The sequence below is a fragment of the Colossoma macropomum genome, unplaced genomic scaffold (assembly GCF_904425465.1).
Source record: "Colossoma macropomum unplaced genomic scaffold, Colossoma_macropomum, whole genome shotgun sequence".
In the NCBI taxonomy this organism is placed as follows: Eukaryota; Metazoa; Chordata; class Actinopteri; order Characiformes; family Serrasalmidae; genus Colossoma; species Colossoma macropomum.
In genome coordinates this window covers 37,227-51,511 of record NW_023494851.1, presented here as the reverse complement: position 1 = coordinate 51,511, position 14,285 = coordinate 37,227, and the positions used below count along the sequence as shown (strand labels likewise).

Genomic DNA, 14,285 nt, shown 5'->3' with positions numbered 1-14,285 from the left:
CTGGGAGATCACGTGACTTCGGACAATGTCTCATGCACCTGTCAACGATCAAAGTCTCCTGAGTATTGACCTGTTTCACCTGTGCTGTATCATGTGATCTGTTAGCTTAGTATTTAAGCCCGGGCTGTAGGTAGAATCAGTGCGAGGTATTGTTTCCCAGCAAACTTACTTCCCAGCAAGCGTTTATTCTATATGTGTGTTTCTGATTACCCGACCTTTGCTTCGTCCTTTGATTTGCCTCTTTGCCTGGCCCCTTTGTACCGTTGCCCTGTCTTTTTGATCTGTGTTTTTGGAACTTGCTTGCCTGTTTTTTCGACCACGTCTTTTGCCTTGTCCCTTTGGTTCTGTTCGCCTGGTGTTATGATCACCGTTGTGATCCTACTCCGCTATTTGGTTTGGACCCCTGCATGTGTATTGACAACGAGCCTGCCTAGCGATAATAAAACTTTTTTCACTCTTTCAATCCGCACGCGTCTGGATACTGCTGATTGGTTACACTATTCTTGAGCAAAGCTCTGTGAGCTGTACTGACTTTTATTTCTTTGTTTAACAAACATAGAAAATGTAGTTTATGTAACCGTTACATTCTCGCTCACTAAACAAAGCTTTATAAATTGAGTTAACTAAAAATATTCTTTGGAAATCAGTACTAAGGAATAATGAGTTGTGTCATTAAACTTAAAGAACACAGTTAAGTGTCCAGCTCTACAGTAAAACTGTAAATGTGTAAAGAAATTGAAGAGCACAGTACAAGACCCCGGGGTCGTCCTAGGACGCGCTGGAGGGATTATATCTCTAGGTTGGACTGGGAGCGGCTTGGGGTCCCCGGGAATGAGCTGGAGGAAGTTGCAGGGGGACAGGGTCGTCTGGGATTCTCTGCTCTCCCAACTGCTACCGCGACCCTAGCTGGACTAAGCAGTTAACGACGATGATGATGATGATGATGTTATACAGCAATGATCTGATACAGCATCACTGTTGGAGTGAGAATAAAAAAAAAATAAAAAAAAAACACAACATCTACAAGGTGGACCAACAAGGTAGGAGTGTCTAATAGAGCGGACAGTGAGTGGACACAGTGTTTAAAAACTCCAGCAGCACTGCAGCGTCCAATATACCACCGAAATAATACCTGCTCTGTGGTGGTCCTGTGGGGGGGGGTTCTGAACACTGAAGAACATGGTCAAAGGGGGCTAAAAGGTATGCAGAGAAACAGACAGACCATAATCTTTAAGTTAGGGATACCTTAAAAATGGCCAATGAGTGCCTATGTATGAGTGGGAGAGAGAGACAGCAAGAGAATGAACATCTGAAGCATACCTCTCTGTGCTAAACATACTCGTCCCTTAACAGATGTGGAGGTTTCTGGTCAATTTCTTTGTCACTTGCAGCTTGTGAGGGTGGATTCTTCATGGCTGCATCAAAAATGAAGAAAAAGTGAACAAAATTGGTAATAAACTCTCACCAGATAAAACATAAGGATGAGAAAAATCCAAAAAGTGGACAGTATGAACAATAAACATGTGAACTCTGATGTCTGCAGCCACACAGGCCTCCTTAAATAAATATATCAAATTAATAAACAAATCAAATTAATAAACAAATCAACACCAAGAAAAAGAAAAGACTTTTACAGTAGAATACAAGAAGGAGCATGTTATTGTGAATAACAATGTACTATGTTTTTCACATCACACAATCTTGAAAACTCTTTCTTTCACGCAACAGTTTTGCAAAGTAAAGAAAAAATCAAAGCATTTGAGCCATAGTTCTAAATACATCTTAAATTCATAACATTGGCAATATTTTGAGCTAAAATATGTAGTAAAACATATAATAAAACCTGTACTAATAATACGAAGAGCAATACTATAAACAATACTATAAGTTAAAGCACCTGGGACAAGCTCTAAGTCCTGATCAGTCGAGAACCAGACAGATGGCTGTAGGAAGAGAGAACATTCAGTAAAGGTTTAAAATGCTAACTTCAACAACTGAATTAGATGCAGGCATGTTTCTTTTGACTAACTAGACTTGTACAAGCATTCAGTCCTCTCACATCCAGTAAAGACATTGCTTCCATACCTGAAAAATACAAATTCTTTTTTGTTCCTGGCCTCTTCTGGGCTTAGACGGTCAGCGAGGAGCAGGGTGGCCAAAATACAAATACAAACTTGAGTAAAAGCAGAAATACTCTTGGTTAAATATTACCTGTGTAGAGGTATTCAGTCAACATTTGTGCTTGAATATTGCTTCTAAATTATAAGTATCAGAAGTAAAGGTTATTACAGAAAATGTTACTTTTGATGAAAACTTTATTAAGAAAACTTTGCTATAGACACGAACAGTGAACTCTGGTGTCTGCAGCCACACAGGCCTCCTTAAATAAATATATCAAATTAATATAACTGCAACTGTTAAGGTCCATGACCGTATTAAACACAATTCATTATACATAAAACAGTAAATTCTTCACCATTATCTTCCATCTGCATTGACTTTCACCAATAAATACATATATAAAATAAAATAAAAAAAACAATAAAATTTTTACGCTTTTTGATATCTGATTGACTTTAAAACCAAGACCTTTTGTAGGTAAAATCATAGAGTACTTTTACTTCAACTCAAATCATATTTTATAATATTCATAATTTTGATCATTTCTACTTTTACTCAAGTGTACTTTGTTCACTCCTGGGGAGAAGGCTCCTGTAGCTACAATGTGGTGGGTGGTAGGGGCCTAGAAGTAGAGGACAAAGAGACACTGAAACAGTAAGTAAGTAAGTAAGTAAAGTTTATTTATATAGCGCTTTTTACAACAGGTGTTGTCACAAAGCAGCTTTACAAGGAAATGATCATTACAAAAAGAAATCCGGGTCCGAGCCCCCATGAGCGTCGCCAGTGGCGACAGTGGCAAGGAAAAACTCCCTAAGAGAAACAGGAAGAAACCTTGAGAGGAACCAAGACTCAGAAGGGGAACCCATCCTCCTCTGGTCGACACCGGATAGGAAACATTGTTAGTATAAAGTATTATAGTACAAAAACAGGGCAGCATCAGACGCACAGGATGGGCAGCTGTTCAACTCGGCAAAGAAAAGAAAGGAAAACACACAGAGAGGAAAACACACAGTCAGTTCTGTAATGGGTGACTGATCACAGATTACAGTGCTAGCAGAGCAGCAGAGACTCTGGCCGGTATAGAACTGACAGGGAAAACTAATTAACAAAGGCTCGACTATACAAGTAAGTTTTTAGCTTAGACTTAAACACTGAGGCTGAGTCTGAGTCCAGAACATTAACAGGAAGACTATTCCAAAGCTGGGGGGCTTTGTATGAGAAAGCTCTCCCCCCTGACGTAACTTTATTAATTCTGGGTACTAATAGTGAGCAGCACCTTGTGATCTAAGTAGGCGTGATGGTTCATAGTGAGAGAGAAGGTCACTCAGGTACTGAGGGGCGAGTCCGTTTAGTGCTTTATAAGTCAGCAAGAGAATTTTATAATCAATCCGAAATTTTATTGGCAACCAGTGTAAGGCTGATAAAACTGGGCTGATATGGTCAAACTTTCTGGTTCTAGTAAGAACTCTGGCCGCAGCGTTCTGGACTAGCTGAAGCTTGTTAACGCTTTTGCTGGGACATCCAGCCAGCAGGGCATTACAGTAATCTAGCCTTGAAGTAATAAATGCATAAACTAACTTTTCTGCATCCTGTAGAGATAATGCATTTCTCAATTTAGCAATATTGCGGAGATGCAGGAAGGCTATTCTAGTAATATTAGTTATATGTGCGTCGAAGGACAGATCAGGGTCTATAATGACACCAAGGCTTTTTACAGATGAGCTTGATGCAACTGAGAAATTGAAAAAAGGCAAGATGAGAAAACACAATCCGCTGTGGGCGAGTTCAGGGGCATCCTCAATCAGAGTTTTAGAGATATTTGCACTATTTGCACAGATTTGATGTCCAACCCCAGCTTAGATGGTCTTGCCAACCCATTTGATGGAAAAAAAAGGATATGACAAATTCATTAAAAATAACTTTTCACATATTTTGTGAAAGCGCTCATCTAACAGAGGGACTCACTAGGCTAGCTAAGTTAGCTACCACAGCAGATAATGGCGATCTAGCTAGCTAACTGACTGTAAGCAAACGATGCTCATGTTCGTTTTAACATAATAATAATAGTTCAACATTAACAAATTACAGTATTAGGTCTGAGTAAATGTCTGACTGAAAAACTGCTGGTACGTCAAATAAACCAGCATTTACTTATCAGACGCGTTCTTAGTCCAGCTACAGAGGATGTACAGTATAAACGAAACAGAGTCTGCTAATGGCTGTGTGTGTTAAGTGTTAACTTTTGCAGCAAAAGTTAACAAGCAAAGTTTGCTGAACAGCAGACCGTCCAGGTACTGGAACCCATGTAAAAACGTTACGTCAACTTGAAATTGTCAGTTGATGCAGCCTGTGTGCCATGAGACAGCCATGAATGCAGTATAGATTGTTGAGTCAGTTAAACTAAATCATCATGAGAAAGTTGGACCAACTGTATTTTTTAAATTGGTCCCAACATTTAACGAGTTGGATTTTTTACACTGCATGTATTTTGTGAGCACAAGCTATAAATGGCTTTTGCTTATGGCCATAACCTGCTGAGAACACCTGATCTTGGAAGCTAAGCAGGGTCGGGCCTGGTTAGTATTTGGAGGGGACATAAACAAATACATCATAAATGCATGATGAATAATTAAACAATAAAAAGTACATAAACACAATAGATTGCAAACAAAGGTTCTAAAATTCTTTATCCACTTCATGAATGTATGTATTGTGATTGCCTGTCTTAAATAGTAAAATGTTTTTGTGCAATAAACATCAAATATCAAGTTTTGATAAAATTCATTTTTTTGAGAATTACTGTTTACTACATGTAGTATTATTTATTATTATTATTATTATTATTATTATTATTATTATACAGCACAGTCATATCACAGCTTTATCAAAGCCGTCTCTACTTCCTGAGGAGGCTGAGGTCTTTTGGTGTGGGCATTAAGCTCCTATGGTCATTCTACCAGTCTGTTGTAGTGAGTGCTTTACTCTATGCTGTTGTGTTTTGGGGCAGCAGCATTAACAAAAGTGCACTGAACAAAATAAACAAACTTATTAGGAAGGCTGGCTCTGTTGTTGGAGTCAAGCTGGACTCTTTGGAGGTTGTTGCAGAGCAGAGAATGCTCAGCAAGCTGTTAGCCATATTGGACACACCTCACACCCCCTGCATGCTACACTGGATAAACAGAGAAGCTTATTCAGTGGCCGTCTGTTACAGCTGCGCTGTGTTAAAGAGGCCGTGTGAGATCTTTCTTACCCACTGATATACGGCTCTACAACGAGTCTCCTTACTGCAGAGACGGTACTGATCTCCTGCTGTCTGAACTGAGCTGAACCATATCACTGTGGTTCACATCTCCTCTCCTGTTAAAACACACTGTGCAATATATCACAATTATTACCGTGATGACACTTTCACTATGCACTTTACACTGTAATATTGATGCAACTCAGAGTTAGTTATGTCTGTAATATGTGCTTTTAGTTACCACTCAGTGCCTGCTGTCGTGTAAATACAACATATCTGTCTCACATGCCATGTACATATGTAAATAGATACACTTTTATTGTATTTCTCTTGTAGTTTAACTTATGTCTAGATTTATTTCTATTTTCTATTTTTCTGTATAGTATATGTAAGTTTATGTGCAATTATATATCTTGCTACTGAAACACTGAAATTTCCCCCCTGGGTCAATAAAGTTCTATCTATCTATCTCTATCACATCATCTGTGTTGTGACAGAAAAGCCATGAAGTGATTGTCAAGCCTGTGGATGAGATGACAGATGGTACACTCTCTCTAGAAGAGAGTACAGCTGTATCGTGAGCTAAAACAGCTCAGATCTGCCTTTATTGTTGGACTGAAGACAACCTCAAATGAATGGAAATGAAAGGAGAGCTTTTATAAATCAGCTCCTTTTGGTGGCATTTGTTGAAAGGCAAAACTGGGGGCTTGGCTATGACTCACATCTAAAAACAATCAGTAGGAGCTGCATGAAATGATGTGCATGTCTGTGCATGACAGTGAGACAGAAATGAAGAATTAAGGTAAAAACTTTATTCCTCACAAGTTTAAGAAGATTAGCTTGTTATCAGTCTGGTTCAGTTTAAAGTTTACATACAGAGCAACCTGCAGAGAAATAGCAGAGCTGGGCACCACATAGTCCACAGAAAAATAAAAGTTCACTTTGGTGAAATGAGGATTTGGATGGAGCTTTTCTTCATTGGCCTGGGGAACACAATGTCCATTATTTACATAAATAGTCAGAAAGGTTGACCACAATACATATTTTTCCTGTGCATCAGTATATTTCACATGAGCTGTGCCTGGATAGACGTATAGAGGATTAGACTGTACCCTTTAATCTTTTACCTACTTCAGTATTTTTTTACCAATGTGACAAAATTTGTACTTCAGGATGAATACAGGGGGCTGTAGGGCTAAGGATCAATAAACAAATTACTTATACATAGTATAATATATAATGATATAATTATACATAAATTATCAGCAGCTTGACTTGAGATTCTCATTAACAATCGCAATGCATTTTCTCCAGTTTTCATCTCTTAACAATTATGTAACTTCACACATCTGACAATGTAAACCATTTTTTAATTTGCCTGTATCAGTTTATTTTTTGTGAAGTGGACGAACAGAATGTCTCTGAATATTAAATGTTCTTTGAAAGAGAAAATGAACTCTGCTCTTGAGCTCTTTGGTCTTTAGTGAGTAGATGATGGGGTTTGTACAGGGTGGGATGCAGGAAGATAGTGACAAACCCACTATTCTCACATCTGGGTTGATTCCAACTTGGAAAAGTCCAATCATAAAAATGATCAGAATGGGAATATAGAAAATGGCCACAAGTATGAGATGCTCTGTGCATGTGGCCAGAGCCTTAAACCTGCTCTCCACACTTTTCATTTGGAACACAGAAAATAAAATGCATGTATAAGACAGAACTATGAAACTCAGTGGTACAAAAATACATACTGAGCTTAAGACTGTGGCAAAGGTCCACTGCAAAGAATTATCATTACAAGCTAGTCTGAAAACTGGTGCGTAGTCACAGAAATAGCTGTTCACCTGAACTGAATTACAAAAAGACAGGTACGTCATACTTGAAGTAGAGATGGTTATGGTGCCAATGGTCAGTATCCATATGGAAGTTATAATTGTAGTCATGGTGGTGGTGGTGTTAATGGAGTTCTGTCTCAAAGGTAAACAAATTGCAATTAAACGGTCAAAAGCAAGAATAGCGATGGAAAATGATTCAAGTGTTAAAAAGGCATAGTACATGTACATTTGCACTAAGCACAATTTATATTCAATGAAATTGTCTTTGAGAAGATAAATCTTAATCATACTGGGGATGAGAGATGTGCTGAGGACCAGATCAACCACTGCCAGGTTCCCCACTGCAATGAACTTGGGAACATGCAAATGATGGTCCATACAAATGATACAGATCACAAAACAGTTCGTAAAGGTGGTTATGACATAAATCACAGTTAAGAAAATGACATATACATTTGCATAAGTCAAAGAGATAAGCCCAATGATATAGAATCCTGGAGGGTGAATCAGAGAGACATTCTGAATTGAAGTTCTGGGGCTCTGCATACTCCTTTCCTGCCCACCCAGCTTGCTTGTCTGTGAATCTGTGAATGTTCCAAAATAACATTAACCACATACAGCCTCTCATTATATAGTTGGTGTACAATTAGTGTATTGTGTATAGTGTGCAGCTGAATTACACTGTAAGTGATAAATTTGGAGTCAAGCCCCAAAAGCTGCAATAAATAAAGATATAAAGATAAATATATCTATTTTAAACAATTTGTACATACTTACATTGTTTAAAAGCTATTAGTTTGAAACTAGACAGATAATGTTTTTATAGTGTTTAGCATTAGGGTGGAGGTGATCACAGGGAGCTGTGCCCTAAATTACAAGTCATGCTGCTGTGGATATTTACAGCTCGGTTGGCCCTCCAGAGATTCTATTATGATGGTAATGATAATAGTAAGTTCTCTCGTTTTAAAAACACACTAATCACTGTGTTCATTATTTGCTCATATGGGGATAGTTATGCATTAAAACCAATTACAATGCTGTTTGTAGTGTCATTTGTTTGGGGAAAAAACAGCCTCTTAATGTCCAGTAAGAAAGCAATGATCATGTTTTCCTGGCTCATCCTTACATCTTACTTACAACAGGAGTAAACTGTGAAATAGCTTACAACAATCAGCTGATACTGTAAGTTTTAAGTGACAGAATTCTTTATTTAGGCTGGAGAGTTTGAGGTCATAGCCATTAATGTAATTATAGTAAATTCAAACTAGCTTTAAAGTGATTCCCAGACTCATGCATATACAGACTGGTGACAAATTAATGTGAAAACCTAAATGTGTGGAGAAAAATAACAAACACTAAATGCTTCCAGACACGTGTACTGCATAACAGAGTTATGCTGTATGGCATGTGTAAAAATACTAAGCAGGCCTTGCTGACCTGGCATCAAGAAGACAAGAGGAAAATTTCTACGAGGTCCTGAAAGAGGGCTCATTGTTGGGGCACAGATGGCAGGAGATTCAGTCACAAATGTTGCTCAGTTGATTAGTGTTTCAATGGAAACAGTGGCCCTGCTATTTTCTTCAGTTCGGTTTGAGTTGGGGTGGGGCTAAGTTTGGCGCAGGTGACGTCAAATCGGCCAAAGCAGCCATCAAAGTTAGCAATATGTACAGTATATGTCAGCTAATCACATTCCTCTCCCTCACATAAAGTGACTGCTCTCTTGCTCTGCTGAGTCCCAGCCAAAGCACCCAGCAAGTAGGTTATTTAAGCTTTTCTAAATTTGTTAACTGGGCTTGTTATGAAGGATTATTATAACTTGTCTGTAGTTAGATGCTGCTTCCTACAGGCATTAGCAACTTGATGCAGGATCCTACCATAACTTAATTTATGAGAGATTGATAGCAATTGTGCTTTACAGGTGTGACGCACAATAATAAGCACAATAAATTTTCTCCACAGCATCCGCAAATATGACATTGCCAACTGATAACAGCAGCTTGTGTAACTATTTCAGAAACATGGCCCAGCAGTTAGCTAACTAGCTATAACCTAGATTACAGATATAATGTTAGTGCTGATGAGCATTCAAATATCAGACATGATATGTCTGTGATCTACCTGTCATAAGATGAAAGCAAAACAACTTTTGAACAATAGATACAAAAATAATTAGATCGGCAAAATGACCATTAGATATTTTGTTCTCCATTTTGCCCTTTTTAACCTCACAGACCAGTGAAGAAGATCAAAGTGGTCTATTTTTCCATGGGGAGTCTCAAATGTGTAGGGCTCAACAGCACTGTTTGGTGTTATCACTCGCATCCGCCACTGAAGCAGGGGGACGTTGCCAGGGAGACGCCGTGGTCAATCATTTTGTGTTCTGATTCGACCACACAGTTCTGAACAGGCAGTAGCTTGGAATATTTGGAGCATTTATCTAGCATTAAATTACATTAATCTAAAGGTATTTCAACACATCCTACCATCAGTGGCACATCTTTACTGTTAAAACAAAAATAAAAACATTTGAAATAATGTTGACAGGGCTGTTAAACTATCAATTAAAGTCAGCATCTCCTAATGTTAGCCACAATGACGTTGGATACACATTCATTTATAGGTCATTGCGAGATGCCAGTCGTCAGCTCGTGCCGTTGGCAGTAATAAGCCCTTTTCACATTTCTGTTTTTTCTGCTGGAAACTCTCATTGCAGGGTTTTGCTGCTTCTGCAAAACAATAGCAATAGCAACCATGGCCAAATGGAGCTTAAACAACTTAACCAAGTTTTCAAGCTTGAGGCAAAAGCCAAAAAAAAAGGGAAAGAATGGGAAGAACTTTGTGTCAGCAGGTTAAAGTTGGTGCTGTTCCCAGCCGCTTTCAATGGGACAGTTCTCATATTTTCCCTCAAAAGCTGGCAGCATTTAAAAGAGCAAATGCTCAGCAGGGAGTAGATGGTTGTGAAAAACATCTACAGTGGCACTATAAACCATGATGACGCAGCACTGCCTGTTAGTATGTGCGTGTGTGTGTGTGTGTGTGTGTGTGTGTTTACCTTGTTTCTGCTTATAAAAAAATAGAAAAATGTTTTAACATGTCCAGCTAACATGGCTAATGTATGATTTTTATTATAATTATTTTAACATGTCCATCATGTCCATGTTTATCACTCTGATGTTATCATACTCTGATAGCTGTGAAGGAATTTTTTCATAAAGACTGTAGATACATATCTGTTTTTCGGCTCAGACTCCCACATTATTGCGTGTTTGGTGTTCTCCAACAATTCTGGACACATCCTCAAATTTAATTTTTCCAACAGTGACAAAGATAAAGTGACATACTTTTCCATAGTGAGCAGAAATAATATGAACACTAGTATTTCTGATGTTATACCTCATCTGTGAGGCAATAGTGGAACTCATTTTACCCAGCATTTATGTACAACTGTTTCTTGAAAAGGACCTTCGACGCTGAAGAGCACGAGATCATGTGATGGCCACACAAGTGCAAAGTCTCAATCATCCTGCTCACAGCTCGCTGCTGTCTCTGTAAAAGGTAAGAAATTATATTAATTTCTAACATAGTTCTAAAAGGTTCCCTGTTTCAGTGATAAACACCATGTGTCTTAAGACTGAACGTTAATCCTTTTAAAGCGCCACTGATTTACCATTATGTTACAGTGATATGCTTATATTAGTTAAATGATAACTAGAGAAAATGAACTTATTTCTGAATTTCTGAATTTATTTTTGAGCTAGGAATTGTAACTGTCTGCTTTTGCATTGATAAAGAGAAAGAAATGTTCTTACTTCTACAGCCTGCTTTCAGACTAACCAGTGAAAAGGAGATCTCATGAAGTGTGACAGTCGTCTGTTCTTTGTGATAACAGACCATTTAAATATATAAATAATTTTGAAAAGTTATTTTGAAAGTGTCCATCTGGTTTTGGAGTAAATCTGATAAAGAAACTGAAGGAAAGTTTTGGCCAGTTCCAGTGAGTTGACAGTTGAGCATTACTAAGACAACTGAGGATTGAAGCAAATTCTGAACAGTGACTGATACCAGACAAAATGAGACATTCTTATTGGCAAAGCTTAGCATTAATTATATCATGGTGAGTCAAAATTCCATAGGAAATGCATAGGGGTCATTTTGACCACCTTTATAAAGTGACAGTGATACCATTTTTTTCATCAAGAATTATGGAAATTATAATAGTGAGGCTCACAAACAAAATATTTGAGGAGAACATGGGATATTAAGACATTCAGTGTTTTTTTTTTTGTGAAAATATTCCAATGATTACACCCTGTAGGGTCAGTTTGATCCCCTTTGTGACTTCTAGGTTTAAAGATAAACTAGGGCTTAGTCTGATACATAATAAATGCTGCCTACTTATATCCAAAACTGAAGGCAGCGTTCTCAATCTCTTGCGCTGTCCCATCAGTCAATGCTTTACACTGTAGGCCTGGATAAGTTGAATTTACTTAAAAACTGAGGAAATTAGTTGCTTTAAAAGAGTTAAGAGTTAAATAATGTGCCATGAAAACTTGAGTTAGTGTAACTTAAAACATCAAGTTATTATGCCTAAAAGTCAAGTTGATTTATCTTTGATTGAGAACGTAGAGGACTCCCAGAATGCTGTGCGCCCCTCCGCAACCCTTGTTTAGTTTAGATAGTGTTTTAATGTTGTTTTACAGGCGGATTTATTGGGTTTATTGTGCATCTTTCAGTAACTAGTATGTTTTGAAGTGATTCACCATCTTTGTGTGGTGCTACTGTTGGTGACCTTCCCCTATTCCGCACGCGTCAGTTCCCCTCTCTGCTGTTTCAATAAGGGCTTCTTCTGTGCTGATGTTGCGGTTTTATATTTGTACACAAGCCACCAGTCTTTTTCCTCCGCTGTGTCAGTGCTGGTGTTTTCTGCTATTTTTTCCTAACCACAGAGGCACTGACACAAAGGACTATGAGATATATAAGGCAGCAAATTCACTCTACCTTCAAAAAACAGCCAAAAGTTGACACCACCCAATTTTAACCGAAACAGAGCCAGAGCCGATGATAAAGGGATTTATTAGAAAATTAAACCATTCTAAGTGTTTGTGTTTTTTCAGTAGCCACACAGTATATTGATATGATGAAAATTCATAGATTACACCAAGTAATGTCAGGTAGTTTGTTCAAATTATTAAAGCTGACTAATGTTTCAACACATTTAACCATCAGCCTATTTCACATAAAGATGGAAGAGCAGAAACTCCTGAGAAAATCACAAATTTTTGAAAAGGAACCATTTTCTTTTTTCTTTTCAATTCTTTGAAAAGGGACAAAGTATTAATTCTGGAGAAGTTTGATGTTTTCTTGTTCCTGTTTTCACAAGGCTAAAGTTGGCTTCGTATTTGCCAGCTTTCATTTTCAAATTTTCCGTCCCACCTTAAATGATGCACAAGTTATGCGCCAGAATGTAACTACAGCACCATTTAAGGTGGGATGGAAAATTTGAATAAAAAGCTGGCAGCTTCACCCTCTTTTTCACATTCATTCCCACAATGTTCTATGAAAAATGTTTGTTTTTGTTTTTTTTTCCCCCATGTACTGTTTCTGATCGTTGTTTATTGTCATCCTTAAGAAAACATGACATTTAGACTTAACTCTTAAAAAGTATCATAACATTCATTTGAAGACATAGTTTTGTCAATAATAATAAGGAAGCACCATTATCACTATTCGGTGATATATTAGATCTAAATAGATGTATTTCTTAAATTTCTTTAACTATTCCTGCAAAATGACAACAGAGCGTAAACGTGTATATATTCTCCAGTTAGCATTATGCAAAAGGAATTATAGGTAGTTACTGACTTCCATTCAGTATTAGCTACATTAGCATGTTTCATGTGTCATTCAAGTAGAATCATGAAGAATCAGTTTTTCAAGAATTCAATTTTAAGTAATTCTTGACATTTTTAGGTCAGTAGTTTTTACTTTTGTTACGACCCCTGTTGTAATATACCTTTTATGTGCCTTGTGTTGGCATTTTGTGTTTTCCCCTGTTGTGTGCCCCTTTTGTGCAGGTACATGATTGGCCAGATGGGGGCGCACAAAGGTATAAGAGGTCGCCGAGCCACCCCTTTGACCTGACCTGGAAGAACACCTGTCCAGACCAGCCCGGCATTCATCACTTCTGTCCGCTTTGCTTTGTGACTGTTTGTTTGATTATGCTTTGAGAGCTTGGGGAAAGTAGGGGACGGGTGCCATATTGTTTTGGTTACCTTTTTTCCTGTTTAAGGTAGGGAGTTAGGGTAGCCTATATGTCTTTTGTTTCTTTTGATTTCAGTTCAGTTAAGAGTGAAATCATTAGTTGTTTTGTTTGTTATTTTGGCGAGTGCTCGTCCCTGAAGCCATCACCTCAACTTGTCTGAGCTTTGAAGAAAATAAACCTTCATTTTCTGGTTTAAACGGTGTCCAGTGTCTGGTCTGGCAGCAGGTCTGGGAAGAGAGCCCACTCTCACTCTCTGTTACGGCCTGACCCTAGACCAGGTCATAACACTTTACTCTGTTTTTTTACTAAATTTTACTGCCTTTTATTTTGATTGTTTTTAGTATTTGACCTCTCTGTAAAACTTAAAAGTTAATAAAAAGAAATAAAAGAAAGTAGTGATGATAATAATAATAATTATGAATGACACTGTTCCAGCACTGCTTCAGTACTGCACTGTGGAAATACAAAAGAAGGAAAGAACGAAAATACTGCCATTACACCATCTAGTGGTAAAACTATGAACCTACACACAGCCTTAAGTGCTGTTTGAATTTAGGGGAGCAATTTAAAGTCAACCTGAAATCAAAATGAACCTTTTTATAACTTGTCAGTTTGTGTTCCTGGTTGTATTAAATTATTAACTTCCATCAAAACGTAATGACCTTTTGACTCACCTCTAAAACGTCTTCAGATTTTTAATGACATCACTGTTCTCCAGCTCACGGGGAAACATACTATCACTCAGCTCAGAGACCCTCCCTGATACAGAGTTTTCACTCACAAATACCTCATGATACAGAAGGAGAGTGAGTTAGTATTGACCAGT

The 14,285-nt window shown here is 37.9% G+C and overlaps 1 protein-coding gene across 1 annotated transcript; it reads right to left on the bottom strand.

The window, feature by feature from the left end:
- Positions 1-6,750: 6,750 nt before the first annotated feature.
- Positions 6,751-7,743, bottom strand: LOC118800313 (olfactory receptor 52K1-like). The gene has a single exon (XM_036560515.1). It carries the CDS (start codon positions 7,741-7,743, stop codon positions 6,751-6,753), a length of 993 nt encoding a protein of 330 aa, XP_036416408.1.
- Positions 7,744-14,285: the final 6,542 nt, after the last annotated feature.

Bases quoted from the DNA above. Each gene is read 5' to 3' on its own strand.
- LOC118800313 (XM_036560515.1), bottom strand. From the start codon at position 7,743: ATGCAGAGCCCCAGAACTTCAATTCAGAATGTCTCTCTGATTCACCCT.